The sequence below is a fragment of the Galeopterus variegatus genome, unplaced genomic scaffold, assembly GCF_000696425.1.
Source record: "Galeopterus variegatus unplaced genomic scaffold, G_variegatus-3.0.2 Scaffold18, whole genome shotgun sequence".
Taxonomy (NCBI): Eukaryota; Metazoa; Chordata; class Mammalia; order Dermoptera; family Cynocephalidae; genus Galeopterus; species Galeopterus variegatus.
The window spans coordinates 215296-233054 of record NW_007726129.1 but is presented as its reverse complement, the minus strand read 5'-3'; the positions used below and the strand labels follow the sequence as shown (position 1 = coordinate 233054).

The window sequence follows — 17759 nt, the reverse complement described above, 5'->3', positions numbered from 1 at the left end:
CTTTCTCTGAACTAGTGAGAACCTGACACATCAGTCAGCTTTGCTGATTCTACAGCTTCTCTTAGGCTTAAGTTGAAATACCAGTAGAAGACTTAGAGAAAAAATGAAACTCCTGCTACTAGGACTACATATCTTGGGATTTTTATAAGTAAAGGGTGTTTTATTTTCTTACCTAGATTCAGCTTTTCGAGCTCTTTTACCTGCCCGTAATCCTGCTGACTGGGCCAATTGTCAAGCTGGGGCTGGGTCTGGAGCTCACAGACCCCTGAAGTCCATTGTCCAGACTGGATCACAAAGCCTTCACACATCAGGCTGAGTCACCAGACCCCTCATACACTGATCTGTGAGCTAGGTATCCGGTAAACAGGTCCTTGGAAGCCATAGGTTCGAGAGCATGGCCATGTGGAGCAGATGCCCAAGGCAGATGCCAGCCAAGTCCTGCTGCCCTGCATGCATACTAACTTCACCCACCCACACAATTTGCTTACAAAGAATGAGCTGCACCACCCCCAACCAGATGGGTGGGCAGGCGAGGGGGCCTGATTAAATTACTCTATTTTCTCAACACAGCTAAAAGAGAATTGCTTATTATTTTGTTGGATATCAGAAACCCCTCTTTTCATCAGTAAATGTTTGTTTGTTTGTTTGTTTGATAGCATAAAGAGAATGTTGATGTGCTTTTTCATTCTTTAAAAGCTACATAAAGTGAATTAAATGAATGACATATTGCTTCTTTAGTTCTCACTCATGAGCAGCTGAAATGTAAGTTTCTGTGAATGCTTAGGGCAGTGATTACTTTCAAAGCAGCGCTAATTGCTGTTTTCTTTCCCTTCCTTCCTTCCTTCTGCCTTCAGTCACTATTAGGGCAGCTTTGTTCTTATTTTTGTACATACAGCAGAACCCTTGATCATCATGGTGTTCTTGAGACACAGCTTTCCTGACCTCTGCTCTCTTACTCCTTCCCCTCTAGAATCATCTATAGGTGTTTGATAGAGGCAGCCTTGAAAAGGTGGACTGTAAGCTTTTCAGAGCTATTTTGGATTTTATTTTATTTATTTGGGGATTGTAGAAGAGGTAAGAGATTTATGGGGCTCGCAGTAGCCCATAGAGACGTGGAATTGGAGGTGTTTGAGAGTCACTGGTTAAAAAACTGAAAGTCATTAAATCTAAGTTTTCCGTTTCCTTTTTGTGTGGCTTTTCTGGCATTACTAATGTTGGCAGCATCTCAAGTTAGAATCATTCGTGAATTTCATTAACATTACTATCTCCCTCTTCCACATGCTAAGTAATGATACCAACTAGGAACAAAACATTCCCTGTGAAGCCCAGCTAGACCCAGTGGAGGATGCCAGCCATTCACGTGGGTTGCAGAGTACAGACTGCCTGACCTTACTCTGACCTTGGAAGCCATCTGAAAGTACATTTTATGGAACAAGGCTGATCTCACATACTTAAAAATGTAAACTTTGCTCTCTTTAGGGTTAGAGTTTGCTAATTTTGGGAGGGAATTATTTTCTCCTAGGCACTGCTTCTAGGTGGGCCATAGCGTAGCAGAGTGGTTGAGTGTGCAGGTTTGTAATTCTGCACTGCTACATGGCAGCTCTGTGATTTGGGGCCATCTTTCTTACCTCTCTGTTCCTCAACTCTGTTCCTTAACTTCTTCCTGAAAGAATAATAATAGTACCTATTTCAAAAAATTGTTGAGAACATTAAATGGATGAATGCATGTAAAGTGCTTAGGGCAGTGCCTGGCATGTGGTAACACTCAGTAAGTGTTAGTGTCTTTGCTCTTATGTTCTTATTTATTAATAATATTTCATGATCCAAATGGCTTCCAATTAAGTATGGTGTCAGTACATATAGATTATTCACTTGTTTTAGTTTTTTGCCTACAAAATGGGGATTAGAAAACAACTTAAGCAAATATGAGAGGTATCCAAAAAGTTCATGGAAAGATTGTATTATCTTTTAATTCTATTTTTCATGAATTTTTTGAAGTTCCCTCATATATTGGCATTATTTTAGTACTTGAATATACTCGTATTATTTGGATACTGATTTAAAGAAGTAGATGTTAGGTACAGTTCTTAAAATTCTTCAGCCATTAGCCACCACAGCTCATTAGTCCAACCCTGTTTTTTCCTCAGGCCTGAGTAACACTCAGTCATCCTGAATCTTTATAAATTTGTTGGGGCCTATCCACAGTTAACACAACTTTGGAGGTTTAGAGAAATTAAACATCAAATTGGCATGCTAGACATTATCATTTACTCTAATTACAAAGACACCCAGCTATTCAGCTGAATTCCCCATACTTCCTTGATTTAATAATCAACTTCCCCAGTTTGTGCAACTTCCTGGATTCTTACAACTGAAATTATTGTTAGTTTCCGTCCTAGTGAGAGGTCTCAAATGTAACAACTGAAGTATCCTGCTAAATGGTAGTATTTTCCTTCTCTTCAGCATTCTACCTCTCTTGTCTTTGTGACTTAGAGCTGCAAGACTGGACGATCACAGAGTGGTTATTATTTTTGTAAACAGAAGGAAAATATTTTGTGCCTGACCACTTATCTTAACCATCATTCATTATTCTTTTGAACTAGAGCTTCGTCTACAGTTTAGTATACATTTTCTCATCTTATTTCTAGTTTTTTAAGTGGTTTTATTTTTATTAATTACTTTGAACCTAGTTATTAGAGTCAAAAAGCCTGGTCCCCACCCTACTTCTTACTCTCCCTTCTAATCTCCCGATATTACCATTTTCACACACACCCCTCTTAAAAGTAGTTTCTTTTAATAATTACATCTCCATTTCTAGATAAAATACTTATACAGCTCTCTCTTGATTTAAAATCTTTTGGACATGATCTACTCATTTTTTATATGTTAGATACAGATTTAGTCACATGTGCTGGTACACACACACTCAGAACCCTTCTCCTGCCATCTTCCCATCACAATTTTTGGCTACATCATTGGGCAGTGTTTACTGCTGACTATGTGGATATTATTCATTGCTGAGCTTAGCTCAGTGATCAGACTTCCTTGTGCATTTGCTTAGTTTTCTATGTACTTATTGCTAAAATTCTCCAAATGATCCAACTGCTCTGTCAAACATGTACATTATTTTGTTCCATCTTTATTCTGTTTACCCAGACTTCAGCCTTTGACACCTATCCCATTTTTTTTTTTTTCTTGTTTGTGGGCTTATGCCTTTTTTACTTGTTAACTGTCACTGTAGTGGTATTTTAGGAGGAAGAGAATACAAATGTTTGTGGTCATTCTACTACATTTGATTGCAAATTCTTTTTACATTTTCACCTTTAAAAGAGGCTGTTCGGGCCGGCCCGTGGCTCACTTGGGAGAGTGCGGTGCTGATAGCACCAGGGCCACGGGTTCGGATCCCTATATAGGGATGGCCGGTTTGCTCACTGGGTGAGCATGGTGCTGACAACACCAAGTCAAGGGTTAAGATCCCCTTACCGGTCATCTTTAAAAAAAAAAAAAAAAAAGAGGCTGTTCAATTTTTAAAAATCATGCCCTTCTTCACAGATTTTTTAAAAATTTATTCTTTATTAATATTTTATAGGCAATACATTTACATGGTTCAAAATTCAAAAGGGACTAAAAGATACAGAATAAAAAGTCTCTCTCTCATATCTATCCCCTACTTACCCATTTTCCCTCCCTAGAAACAATCAATATCGTTAGTTTCTTGTGTATCCTTCTAGAAATATTTGATGAGTATGTATTTCCCCTTTGTACACAAATAGTTGAATTCTATTTACACTGTTCTGTATGAAAACTGCTTTTCATTTCATAATAGATATTAGAATTCGTTCCATAACAGTTCTTAAAAAGTTTCAGTTTTGTAAAGAATACATTATATTTCATTGTATGAATGACCACAATTTAACCAATCTTTCATTGATGCACATTTAATTTGTTTCCAGTCTTTTCTATTACATATAGTGCCACAGTGATGATTTTGTACATAGGTAATTTTCTACTTGTGTTAGTATGTCTACTAGGATACACTCCTAGAGTAGAATTTCTGGTTTACTGTACAATTTAGATTTTTTAATGTAATACAACATTTTCTTTCAAATGCAAGACATTCTATGAAGTGTGAAATACTTGACTTTTTTCACATTCACATCACAAATGACAAGTCATTTTCTCCCTCTTTCTGCTCTTACCCTGCAGGAGCAACCAAAACAGGTTTGGATACAAAAGGAAGCTGATACCTTGCTCTTGGCAGTGGATTTCCCTTTACGTTTAAAATGTGCTATATATTATTTTCTTCCTTTTTCTTCTATTCTAAAAACCTAAAAGGGTAGATATGAAATGTTTTCTTATAGTTTTTTTATAACAACTTTGAAGTGTACAATTCAATGGTTTTTAGTATACTGTTCACAGAATGTGTAACCATCATGACAGTCAATTTTAGAATGTTTTTATCACCCCAGAAAGAAACTCCATATTCATTAGCAGTCACTCCCCATTTCCCCACAACTCCTGCAGCCTTGGGTAATCACTAAATCTACTTTGTCTCTCTATAGAGTTGCCTATTCTGGACAATTCATGTAAAGGGAGTCATGCAATATGTGCACTTTTGTGTTTCTTATACTCTCGTTGGCAGAAAAACCTGAGAGATTCGAGTGAGTAGGTGGATTTCCCAGTTGATGTGGATATTTTGGGAGGTTGTTATCTTCCCAGGGGAAATGAGGCAGGTTAGTTTTGAAGTGGGGATGGCTCCAGAGTTTCCTGGGATAGAGCCAGTCAACAACTACATTTAGAATTAGACTGTCTTTCCTATAATGCAAGAGCACTGTGTAAAGTGAAACTACACTTAAACTACTTTTATTGCTGAAGGTCTGCAAAATCACTGAGCAGCATGCTGAAGGATCATCTTGAAGTCAACACTATTTTAATCAAATTGCATATCTGTATTTGTCATGAAAATCTTTGGGGAGGAAAAAGAAGTTATTTTACAAAGCTGACTATCTCTGTTTTATTACATGAAGTTAAATAATATTTTTTTTCATTTGAGTTAATTTGCCTATATGCTATGCTTTGCCCCAAAACACATGTCACAATACTTTCATGAACTCTGTCTAGTTTGGGCTCACCTCTACCCTCTGTATATCTTATCTGTTACACCACATCCTGAAATGCATAGTCATTTTCCTGCCATCAGAACAGAAGGAGGTATCTCTCACATGATCATTTGGTTCTTATTGCCAAAGGGATTGATGTGTCATGTTTCCTTGAAGCCTGCACTGGCCCAAAAATTACCTCATTTTCAAATTACAAAGGAATTATCAAGTGTGATGTGCCAAGGGTCATGTGAAGGTTATGGCCATGCTTGTTTCAGTGTGTCAAAGTTCAGAAAACTTTTCAAATAAGAAACAAAAACAGCCACACAAAAATTTCATCCCTTTCATTGTTATACAGTCTCAACCATTATATATGATTCTTTTCACTGCTTGGTGAGTAAGGAGGGAACTGCCCTTCCTCTCCAGGGATTTATAAACTAATAGGTGGCAACTGTATCCTAGAAGGTAAAACTTAACCAACAGTCAGAGGGCTGTTTGGCAGCAGTCTGTGGAACAGGTCAGCAGGAAAATGGACAGTTGCTAACGTACCTAGGACTGTGGGAAGTGAGGAAACCGTACTTTGCTATTGGCAATTGTTATAGGCGTTGGGAGAAAATCACCCTTGGAGACTGGTATAGAAAAAGAGAAAAAGATTTTTATTTCCAGTGGCCGGGACTGCACCAGCCAATTCAAGGTGCGGCCCTGAACCATCTTTGTTCTTGGTTTTTAAAGCTGCAAGCGCAGCAACTCGGTCAGCCGATCACCACACCAAGAGGTATTGGCCAATGCAAGCAAGCCAACAGTACATGAGCTAATTTTGCAGTTAGTGGAGCTCCTCCCGTCCCACCCCCAGTTTCCCACCTAACTTTCACACAATGGAGGGGCTATCTTAAGTGGCGTTGGTCCTGCTCTTAGAAAGAGGGCATTACTTCACAATCTTTTTATGGAAGATTGGGAGAATTTAAAGCTCCCTAGTGGAGTCGAAAGTTTGGCATTATAGGAAGAGCAAAAAAAAAAAAAAAAATCTGAAAAAAAAATCATTTAATCTAAAAAAGAAACATCACATATTATACACAAGTATTGATATTCAACTCTGTACCCCACATATATGTATAATCAATTGTTTCAATTAAAAAAATTAAAGAAAAAAATGTTAGGATCCTTTGGTTGAAAAAAAAGTCAAACTAGCATACGCATAAAAGGGTGTTTATTGGCCTGTGTATCCAGAAATTCTAGTGGGTAGAAGTATGGCTGGATTGAGGATATCAAAGGATGCCATTAGGTTTCTTCCTTTTTCTAACTTGTTGCTTTGCCTCCCATGGATTTGTCACACCTTTTCCCCTGGGTGACAGTGCCACCAAAGATTACTCAAATCCCATCTCTTCTGAGCAATGAGAAGCCCTGAAAAGGGGTTAATCTCCTGGAATGCTCAAGATAGAGGCATTCTTTCCATTTGGGAAATGAACCCTGAATTGGGGTTCTCTTCCTGCATTTATTCTCCAGACTAGGAAGTTACAGGAAGAGAACATAGGTGGGGTTTTGCTAAGTACAGTTTAACAAGTTTAACAATAGAAGCTGGTAACATTCAGTGAGGTGACATTCTGTAATGCAATTAAGTCAATCTACTAACAAAAGCTTGATTTTAGCAAACATTCTCTTCTTACAGCAATTTCCCAGTATCTTTACATATCAATCAGTAACCTGTCTGTCTTTGAGCCAGCACCCTTGCTGTGTTCCAATTCTTTATCTTACAACAGAGACTATATAGCCTGGGGAAATTTTCCTGTCCTTTGCAAGGTCAATATTTGAAACTGCAAGGCTTTGGAAAACCAGGCCCTGTGAAGTACATTTGTTTTATGTATACTTCACACTAACTGTCTTGTCTTGACTCTCCTCTGTGTTAGTGCCATTTTCAGATAGCCTCGCTCTACATGGGGGCCACTGGCAGCTCCAGTTAATGACTTTGGGGATGGGGACGGGAACTTATCTTTCCTAGTAGTTCCAGTGTGGGTTCCAAGATCAAATCTCATTGCCTGTTCCTGAACCAGTTATGAAGCGGGGGGTAGGATGGCATATCCTGATTGGCCAGCCTGGGATATGAGTACACACCTAGAGAGAGAGAAAGTTAATAGTTAGCCCACTCAGACCACTTAGACTGAGAGTGGACAAGGATATTTCCCAGAGGAACACCAGAGTGTTGTTACCAGAAAAGAGTAGATGCTGTGTGCAATCACACGTCTGCCCTGTACAGAGAGGAGTCAAGAGCTCATTGGTTTTGAAGAATATGCCAGGATAATACGTTTGTAGAAGTAAGTAACTGTTCTCTGCTAAAGACTAATGAGTGAAAATAGGCATAGACAGTAGGAGGAACTTTAGTAATAGATGGGTTTCAGAAAAACTAGATATAGATCAAAGTTTTACAAAGCAAATCCCATTTTGCCACTGTTTTCCATTATTAAATCACAACTATATTCCTAAAAGGAAACAATTCCACCAGATTTCTGAGTTGGGAACTTCTCATGAAGAAGTGGTTGGGATAGCTTCAGATCTCTAATATATTCCAGGCCTTGTAAAAGTCCTATATGAGTGATACAGTGCCTGCCAGAATTGTAGGTATCACCTACCAATTCCCTTTTCTTTGGGGGCTTTTTTGTAGCTTAGAAGTTGTTTCCTTTCTCTCCCTTAGTACACTATTTATTTAAGCCGTAAACATTTTTACTATCTAGAATGTTCCCTCACTCCACCTTCGACCTCCAAGGGACTTCTCCATCATTTTACATGATAGAGGGAACTACGATTACAATGTTGCATTTTGCCAACAGGGAACTGACTACTTCACATTCTGCCACAGCCTGAAACTCTTAAACGCAGAGTTTCTACTTGTATAAAATTGGAACCCACATACAGTAAAGTGTGGCTTGGGACCACATGCAGAGACTTCCCAGGCTGTTTAGAAGCAAAGAATAGGTGGGGGTGGGCAAGGTAGAAAAGAGGATGGGCAGATAGGTCCAGCCCTCAGCAGGTGCACAACTCACCAGATGCAGCAGATGAGTGAGTGAAGAGAGAATGTGTACGTAATTTATAAGAGAATAGAATCACAACCTGTAACATAGAAAATGGTAGGTAGACTTTGCTTGAAAGATTGTCCATGTAAGCAGGAGTGTCTAGCTACATGACCATGCTAGTCGTCAGGCTCTTTTACCTGCCGGTAATCCTGCACCAACTGGGCCAATTGTTGAGCTAGGGCTGGGTCTGGAGCTCCCAGACCCCTCAAGCCCATTCACAGACTGGGTCACAAACCTTTCATACGCCAGGCTGGGTCCCCAGACCCCTTCACGCAGGTCTATGAGCTAGGTAACTGGCCAAAAGGTCCTTGGAGCCATAGGTTGGAAAGCATGGCTGCACCAGGCAGACACCCGAAGTCGTCGCCCACCTGCCTGCTTCACCAACTACTCTCACTCTCTGAAGAACACAAGAATAGCAATAAAACTAAAAAGATACATTCGTGCGCATGTGCACTAACTCCACACACACACAATTTGCTTACAGAGAATGCTGAACCACACCCAACAGGACACGAGGTGAGGGCCCTGACCAAACTATTCTATTTTCCTAACAAGGAGAATGGTAAAATCAGATGAAAAATAATTATAGATTTTTCAAGCATTTATATTACTCCCTCTCCATCCTCTTTTAATTCCTGAAATTTATATCAAGACTGTATCTTTGAGCACTTTTTAGTCATTCATTCATTCATTTAACAAATAGTTATTGAGCACCTGCCATGTGCTGGCACTCTTCTAGGCACTGGGGATACAGCAGGGAACAAAATAAAATCGTTGTAGAATTCACATTCCAAAGAGGAGAGCAGAAAATAAATAAGGGACTGTATAACATGTCAGATAATGTTAAGTGCTAAGAAGGAAAATGAAGCGGTGTGAGAGTGACTATGAGTAGTAGGGGACGGAGGCTGCCGTTGTACAGGTGATAAATGTGGTATGTGAACAGAGACATGAGGGGCATTTGGGAGCAAGCTGTGCTGCTAAGCAGAGGAGGAGCAGCTGAGGCAGGGGCAGTGAGGCAAAGCTGCCGGGCAGGAGCAGCTTGGTCTCCTCTCAGAGTAATGAGGAGGCCACAGTTGCTGGATGACAGTGAGTGAGGGAGAGCGTGATGACAGATGGAGTCAGAGAGTGAGCAAAAGCTGGTGGGGGGATGGGAGTACTCATATTCAGGGGAGACAAGAAACCAGTGAGGGGTTTGGGCAGGACAATGAAGGGGCATGACATGTTCTAAACCAGGTAGTTCTAGCTGCAATGAGGGAAAAGGGTAGAAGCAGGGAGACCAATTAGGGGATTATTGAAAAATCCAGACCAGAAATGATGGACCAGGGTGGTTGAAGTAGAGGTGATGAGGATTCTCATCCTGGATTCTGAACCCCCTATTTCCTTCTTTATTTTGTTTTGTTTTTTCTTTTTCTTCATTGTTCTTTAGAAGTATGTAAGCTCTTTACCCCCTGAATAATAGGATTTGTATTTATACAGTTTTGAGACCAGGGGCTTTATTCTGGTCCTGTCTTGGGACGTATCTCCTTCACCCCTGTAAAGCTTGCTCAATATGGGCCAGGACTCAAGTAATGATAACACTGTTGCAGGTTACACATTTAGGAAGCACTGCCATGGATGGGAGAAGGGATCAGCAAATCCTAGGAAGGGAGATTCTAGGACAGATCTTCCCTATTTCTGTTGATCAGGAAACTCAGCCATTAGCTTGGGTCTGATATTGATCGTGCCCAGTATGCTCTGAAAATGTTTCCTTGTGGAAATTGCTCTCATCACTGACAATTTTGCAGAGAGAAATTATACATTGTACTGGAATAGAGAACTACAGAAAAGTCTGGAGGCACTGCTGCTGCGTTTCAGGCTGATGTGTTGGTAGGGACAATACTAAATGAACTTTATAGTCTCAAATTGGGAGGGTCTTTAGAGGGCTTTCTATCTGGTCTCCTCCCACTGCTGAGTGAATCCCTGTCATGATATGTAGTTCCTGCTTTAAGAGTCCCTAATCCATAAATCATAGAATGTCAACGCTGGGAGTGACCTAGAGATCATATCAGGCTAAGACTAGACAAATCCAGGAGTCTGAACTCTCAGACCCATCTTCTTTCCACTCACTATGTTGTCTCTCCAAATAAAGGGCAGCCCTTGCTGGTAGAATTACAGAGGGGGATTTAAGTGTCTCTGGGTTCATCCCATCACAGAATGTCTGGGTTTATTTGCCTTTCAATCCTAGACAGTAATGAATCCTTTCTTTTTGTTTTCCATTCCAGGAGTTGCCCTGCTCTCAGATGTGTACCCTGAGAAAATCTTACTTGACCTGTTGGTTCAATATGACAGTGGCAAAGACAAGCACACGCCAGAGACCAGAATGAAAGTTGGGGAAGTCCTGATGCGAATTGTCAGGGCATTAGGTGAGTTTTCTTGTTCCATCCATCTGGAACAGTGTGGAGGAGCAATATGGCTTTGAAACTAAAGTCTGTATACCTGGAGGCTTGTTATACTAGTATGGTGAGGGCAGTTTAGGGGCTGAGATGAACTAGTCCCTGTTTAGGGATGTAGCAAATATCCAAATGCCTACTGAGAGACTGACAGCAATAGCGTCCATTTTCCTACAACTGCTTAGTCTCCTTATCCTGGAGCTTTTTTGGGCCCCGATTTTCAGTGGAGCTGGAGTGAGAAGTTTCATACTTGTTGAGCAGCAGCAAGCATGAAAAGAAGAGGAATGTTGGTAAGAAAAAGAAAAAAAAGAGGAATGTCAAGCTGGGAAGGGAGAGTATTAACTCTTATTGAATGTCTACATGTGCTAGGTTGTCAACATATATAATCTCATCCAATTTCCCAACAAGTCCTACAGGCTGTTGTTAAACCCATTTTATAGATGAGGAGACTGTGACTCAAGCACCTTCAGCAATTTGTCTAAGACTAATTCAGCTGGTAAGTGGTAGTGCTGAGAATGGAACCATCAGCTTGAAGAACATTGCTCTAGGCTATACAAGCTGAGAGGAATAGTTAAAAACATGGGCTCTAAAGTTATACTGCCTGGGTTCAAATCCTGAACTGCTTCTTATAGGCTGTGTGATCACAGGAATGTTTCTGAACCTCTTGGTTCCTCAGTGTCCTCACATATAAAATGAGGATTTTAATAGCACTTACTCTTGGGGCTCTTGTAAGGAGTAAATAAGATAATACTTAGAATAGTGTTTGGAACACAATAAGGACTCAGTACCTTTTTATTTTTGCCTAAGAGAAAGATTAAAATTTTTAAAAAGATTAAAAATTAAAGAAGATAAATGCTTTATTATTTACTATTTATTGAGTACCCTTATGGAGCTAAGAGGTGGGACACTAGGGAGCAAGGTCAAAGAAAACAATTGTTCACTCTAAAGACAGAGGTTAAATTAAGATGAACTAATGAATTTCTCCATAAGCCAGTAAGTACACTTTTGATGTTTTTGTACTGGGCCGTATAACATAGTATTGAGAGATTACTTTTTTTTACCCTGTGTTCCATTGACTTAAGGATTGACTGCCACACTGAATATCTCTAGAAGCCTTAAAATAAGGCAAACCAGTCATTCAGGTGAGGGCCAGTGGTGTGTAGTATCCATTTGAACCAGCAGCTGCCAGATTGAATTTTTTTTTTTTTTTTTTAAAGATGACCGGTAAGGGGATCTTAACCCTTGACTTGGTGTTGTCAGCACCATGCTCACCCATTGAGCTAACTGGCCATCCCTATATGGGATCCGAACCCGTGGCCTTGGTGTTATCAGTACCACACTCTCCCGAGTGAGCCACGGGCCGGCCCTGCCAGGTTGAATTTTGAGAATTAGGTTCTGTTTGGAGTCTGTATTCTCACCATGCATGTCTTATATCAGATTGTGTTACACAGTATAGCTGTCAGTGGTTAATATTTTGGTTTAAAAATAATGCCATACTGAACTGGACTGCTTTCCTTCTTTAAGTTAGATTAGCACTTCTCAGGTACTGATATATTTGTCCTTGTCTTTTTAGTAATTTCATCATATATCAACTAACATGTTACCTAAAGCAGAGAAGTGATCTCAACTTCAGTTTGGCTTGTTTGTCCATAACCTACAGTAAAACTTGAAATTTAACTCTTCACACACTAGGAGAAGATTTTGGAGAACAAACTAGAGTTTTTTCATTTGCATTAAAAGATCACATTCAATTCCTCTTTCACAAGCATTTCAGAGGATTTATAACCATAGCTATGAACTATTTCTGTGGGCATAACCCTTAATTTTCCTAATTTCTGGGTGAATGTTCTGGCTAAAGATGAACTTAAATCTCCAGCCACTTCTCCTTTCTCATCAGTGAAAGGAGAATCTGATGAGAGTGAAATTAAAAAAAATTTTTTTTCTACTCTTTGAAGAAAAACTTCTCTGTATTTGCCTTAGTCCTGAATTTGGGTCTAGAACATACCAGACAAGTGCACCATTGTAAGAAATTGTTCTGTCATAGTAGGTGTGTTAAGCTTAAAGTATCACAGGATCTAGTGCAACCTCTGACTTCTATTTGTGTGTGCCATTGGGATTGTCAGATCTGAGAACAAATGTAAACCATACATAGATGATGTCAACATAACATGAATTTTCTCTGTAACCTCTGGTAGATCTCTACTATTAGGATGATGAACACTGAAAATGCACATTTCTCGGTCTCCACTGGCTAGTCCAGCTCATTTCGTGGGGTGAGCGTGGAGGTGGGGATAAAGGGTTGAGTGGGAGAGAGGTCTTACTCCTCCTTTTATACTCATAATTAGCCCAATTTCCAAAACAGTCTTCTGGCATTTCAAAGCAAATTCCATCAATTCTCAAAGTTCTAATCTTTCTGTAGCCTACTCTTCCAAGTATCCAGTTGTAAACATAGCCTAAGCTTTAACTGCTAGTTTCTGATTTACATTACCAACTTGTCCAAGCGCATAGATGAGGTGACTTGTTTAACTTCTTTAAGTGAAATTAAAGCCAATTTTTACAATATAGTCAGTATTCTGAGTTTGCTAGTGTTGTGGAAATCCTTATGAACAGCCACTTTGTAAGGCTTCCTTAATAACTACTGCAGTTCCATTGGTCCAGGCCTTGCCCTCTCCCAGTCCCACCTCTTTGCAGCAGTGGGAGTTTAGTGGGAGAACCAGGCCTACAGGTAGGAGCCAGGGTGCGATACGCTATTGCTTCCTTTTGGCATCACTTCTAGTTCCCTAGCCACACCTGCTTGTCTTTCTGCCACTAGATAATGGTGGAAAATCAGCCAGAGCTTTTTTTCTTTTCATTTTAAAAAATTGAGGTATTACAAATATACAGTAAAGTATATAAAGTGCACTAATTTTATAGAGTATAGCTTAATGGTTCTTTAGGTATTTACCTATAACCAGATCAGTATATAGAAACTTCCAGTAACCCATGAAGTTTCCTTTTGTCTCTTCCTAGTCTGTGCCTGACCTGGAGATAAGCACTGTTCTGAATTTTTATCATTGTCAATTTATTTTGATTGTTCTTGGACCTCATTTTAATGGAGTTAAATCCCCATGTTTCTTTTTTTTTTTTTTGTCCTTTTTGAGACCAGCCGCACTGCACTCAGCCAGTGAGCGTTGTGAGTGCACCGGCCATCCCTATATAGGATCAGAACCCGCGGCGGGAGCGCTGCTGCGCTCTCAGCACCGCACTCTCCCGAGTGCACCATGGGCTCGGCCCTAAATCCCCATGTTTCCAGTAAGCTAAGAGACCTGGACACTTGAGTAGACTCAGGTCCAATTTGGGGGAGGAAGAACACTTCATAGACCATGGTGTGTACTGTACTTCCCATTGCCTGACGTCAGGAGGCCCATAATGTCTAGTTATCTCACTTTTAGTGATGTTGAGATTGATCGATGCTCTTTCCAGTAAGATACATCTATTATAAACTTCCCTGTTAACCTTCATCCTAATGGTTTTAAGTAATCATTGATGAACTTTACCTAGATCCATTATTTCATAGGAGTTACATATTTTACAGGTTAGGAAACAGAGATACAGAGAGAGCTACTAACTTGCATAATGTCACACTCCTGATTAATGATGGATCCAAAATCTGAACCCAGGCAGTCTGCTCCAGACCCATCCTCTTATCCAGTATGCCATATTACATCCTGAACAATTTCTCATGCCGTTAGGCATCTTTATTCAGTCATTAACGTGGACATTTTTCACATCCTCTATAATTTTTAATGATTTCATGATATTATATCCTTTGAATGTACCATTATTTTTCCAACTAACCAATTTATAGGTTGTTTCCTTCTTTTACTATTATAATTTACATTAAGATAAATATTCTTGTAGCCAGATATTTGTGAGGAACCATGACAATTTCCTAGGAAAAATTTCTAGAGGTAAAATTGGTTTTGTTTGTTAAAAGCATGTGTATATTTTTAAAGATATTTATTGCTAAATTGTCTTCCAGAGAGGTTGTGTTGTGCCAGTTTGTATCATCAATGTTTGAGAATATTTATTTGTCTGTAGTCTCATAAGCACTGTATATTCTGTGTATTATCGTTTTTTATAAACCTTAATGCTGTCTTGTTTTTATTTTCATCTATTCAATTGATAAGGTCAAATATTTTTCATATGTTTACTAGCTAAGCTTTTGTGTATGTGGAGGGGGTTTGTGTGTGTGTGTGAGAGAGTGTGTGCGCACGCGTGTGTGCATGAAATTTACCTGTTCTTGTCCTTTGTCCATGTTTTCATCAGGGTATTGATTTTGGGTTTGTTTGTTTGTTTTTTGGCAGCTAGCCAGTACAGGGATTGAACCCTGAGCCTTGGTGTGCTAACCAACTGAGCTAACTGGCCAGCCCTTATTTTGTCATTTAATTTATAAAAGTTTACTGTATTTGAAGATCTTGAGCCATTGACATTTATGTTTTAAATATTTTTCTCAGTTTATTGTTTATCTTTTGGTTTTGTTTATATTTTCTGTTTTGTTTTGGTTTTGAAACAGAAGTTTGTTTCTTTTTCAATGTAGCTAAATCCATCTTTTCCTTAATGGTTTCTCTTATATAGAAAGGCTTTTTCAAACAAGTTATATAAGTATAAATTTATATATTTTTATCTCTGCTTTTCAATGTAGAAAATATTGTGGAAGGATTTTGGTCTAGTCTCTTTTATTTAAGGAACTATTTGGGTCTTTTTTGTACTTGTAGAAATTTAATCTTAACACATTGTTAAATTACCAATCATTCCAAATGTTTGCCCATCTCTTTCCTCTTATATGGTCCAATGTCAATGTTGACAATAACCTGTGGACTGCAATGTCATATTGCACTTTTTAAAACTTCTTTAAAAATATAACTTATTTACTCTTTAATAATATTTTGCTGGTATTACTGTGCCCAAGATATTGAATTGGTAATTGGGACTTTACTTGGCAAATGTAATTAAAGCAAAGGGGATTAAATACATCTGTGGGGGTATTTCCTTGTGAGGTTGCCTAGAGAATTAATCTTATCTGCTATACACTACCCTCCTTTCTCACATATGCCTGATGCAATATCTTCTCTCGCTGGCAGATCTAGACAAACACTACCCGGTTCTTTGTTCCTTTAGACCAGTGGTTCTCAAATGGGGGTTGGAGGGAGAAATTTTGTTCCTGAGGGAAAATTTGGCAATGTATGCAGACATTTTTGGTTGTTTCAACTGGGATAGAGGGAGGTTGTTACTGGCCTCTAGTGGGTAGAGGTCTGGGATGCTGCTAAACATCTTGCAGTGCACAGGACAGCCCCCACAACAAAGAATGATCTGGCTCAAAATGTTGAGAGGGCCCACCCTTTTCTAGAGCCCATGTGGGCCATTCTATTTCTGCTTGATAATATCACTCAGATATGCTGGCTAAATACAGGGCTGCCTCATACAGTTATGCAGGCTGTTCACAGCTGTGTAAACTCCAAGGAGCATATGAATGTGCAGTACTCAACCTATGCAGTCATCCTGGTGGCCCTGGCTAACTAAGTTCTAGCCTATCTCACATCTTAAGTTACATTTCAGATTGGCATGTCATTGGAGAGAGTTTTTAAAAATTATTCATTCCTTTCTGTAATACATTTACAAATCCTTGCAGATCTGGGAGCATCTTCACAGGGCTAATTTCATCTATCTTATATCAATCTTATTAGAATAATTTTAATGGATAGCCTTCTGCTATTTACTGCATATAGGGATGTATCCTTTTTAGAACCTTTGAAGTGATTAGACTTGCTTCCTACCCTTTTTTGCCTTCCTTTTACCTTTAATGGGTTATGTATGAACTAAAGTATACTTTTAAATTATCCCTTGTATTTAGGGGATATTTCACATCCCTGGCTAATATTTATTTCTCATTTTAAGGGATAAGAGAGAAAATAACTGAAGTTGCTCTTTATTTGTATGTGGCTCTCATTTGAATCCCCATCTTGAATCAGAAGTCCCTGGTGGAAAAAATTTATTTCCACCTCTGCCTGTAGTAACAGCCCAACACTTTGATTTCTGACTTAGTTTCCTGATGTTGTTAAGTTCTAAATCATATAAATTCCTGGATTGTTTGGTTGCTTTTTCTTATGCCCCCAATTTTTTATCTTGAATACACTGTTTTTTTCTTAATCTCGGAGACATCAAAATTTATTGAGTAGTTACCGAATGGCAGGTTCTGTGCCTGGAGATGGAAATAGGAGCATTGAAAAAGCCACAGTCTCTTCTTGCAAGGAGCTTGTAGTTTAGTGGGAGAGGTCAACTCATACACAAATTGTCTTGGTAAGATGACCTGCTTGTGGAGGAGAGAGATCTGTGTAGGGTATTGTGGGAGCACAGAATAAATGGTCATGTCTGTCCTTTTTCTTCTCAAGATACTGCAGTTGAATGTGGCAGTGTGCTACAGAGCTATATCAGCTCCTCGTCATTATCACAACACAGCAGGTCAGTTTTTGAAAGATAGCTTTTGTATGATAATTTTCAGAGATTTTCACCTCACAGTACAGGTCTAAGTTAAGATGAAAAAGGTAGGTTGGAAGTGTGAATAATTGGATGCCAGTCTGGGAGTTTAGCATTCATAGATTTCAGCAGCAATAAGGAACAGTCAAGGGTTAGAGTTCACATATTTTAAAAGGAGAAATTTTCAGCAAAATTCAGAAGGTCAAATGAAATTCTCATTGCCAAGTCTGCCTAGGTTAGCATCAGTGCAGTTCAATTCAACAAACATTTATATGAATATAAGTTGGAAATACTAATATGGTCAGAATTGAAGGTTGACGCCCAGATTGAATAACTATATATTTTTCTTCTCTTTTTCCCTCCTCACATCAATTTTTGAGGGGTGTAACTTTAAAATGTATTCGTAGACCTTTCCCTACTCTAATTATATTAGTAATACCTGTCATTTTGGACAATTTGGAAAATATTTAAAACTATAAAAATTAATCGCCCATAAATTTACCATTCATAGGTAACCACTCTTTGTTTATAATTTGATGTGTTTCCTTCTAGTTTCTTTTCCTCAGAATTGTAATTATACTGTATTTATACTGCTTTTTTTTTTTTTTTTTTTTTTTTTTTTTTTTTTTTTTTTTTTTTTTTTTTTTTTT

At 38.9% G+C, this 17759-nt stretch overlaps 1 protein-coding gene across 1 annotated transcript in view; it reads left to right on the top strand.

The window, feature by feature from the left end:
* Positions 1 to 17759, top strand: part of TANGO6 (transport and golgi organization 6 homolog (Drosophila)) — a 184746-nt gene that overhangs the window by 88795 nt on the left and 78192 nt on the right. The window contains exon 14 of the mRNA XM_008567049.1: positions 10426 to 10566. Within this exon, the coding sequence (XP_008565271.1) occupies positions 10426 to 10566 (141 nt within the window). The remainder of the gene's footprint in view (positions 1 to 10425; positions 10567 to 17759) is intronic.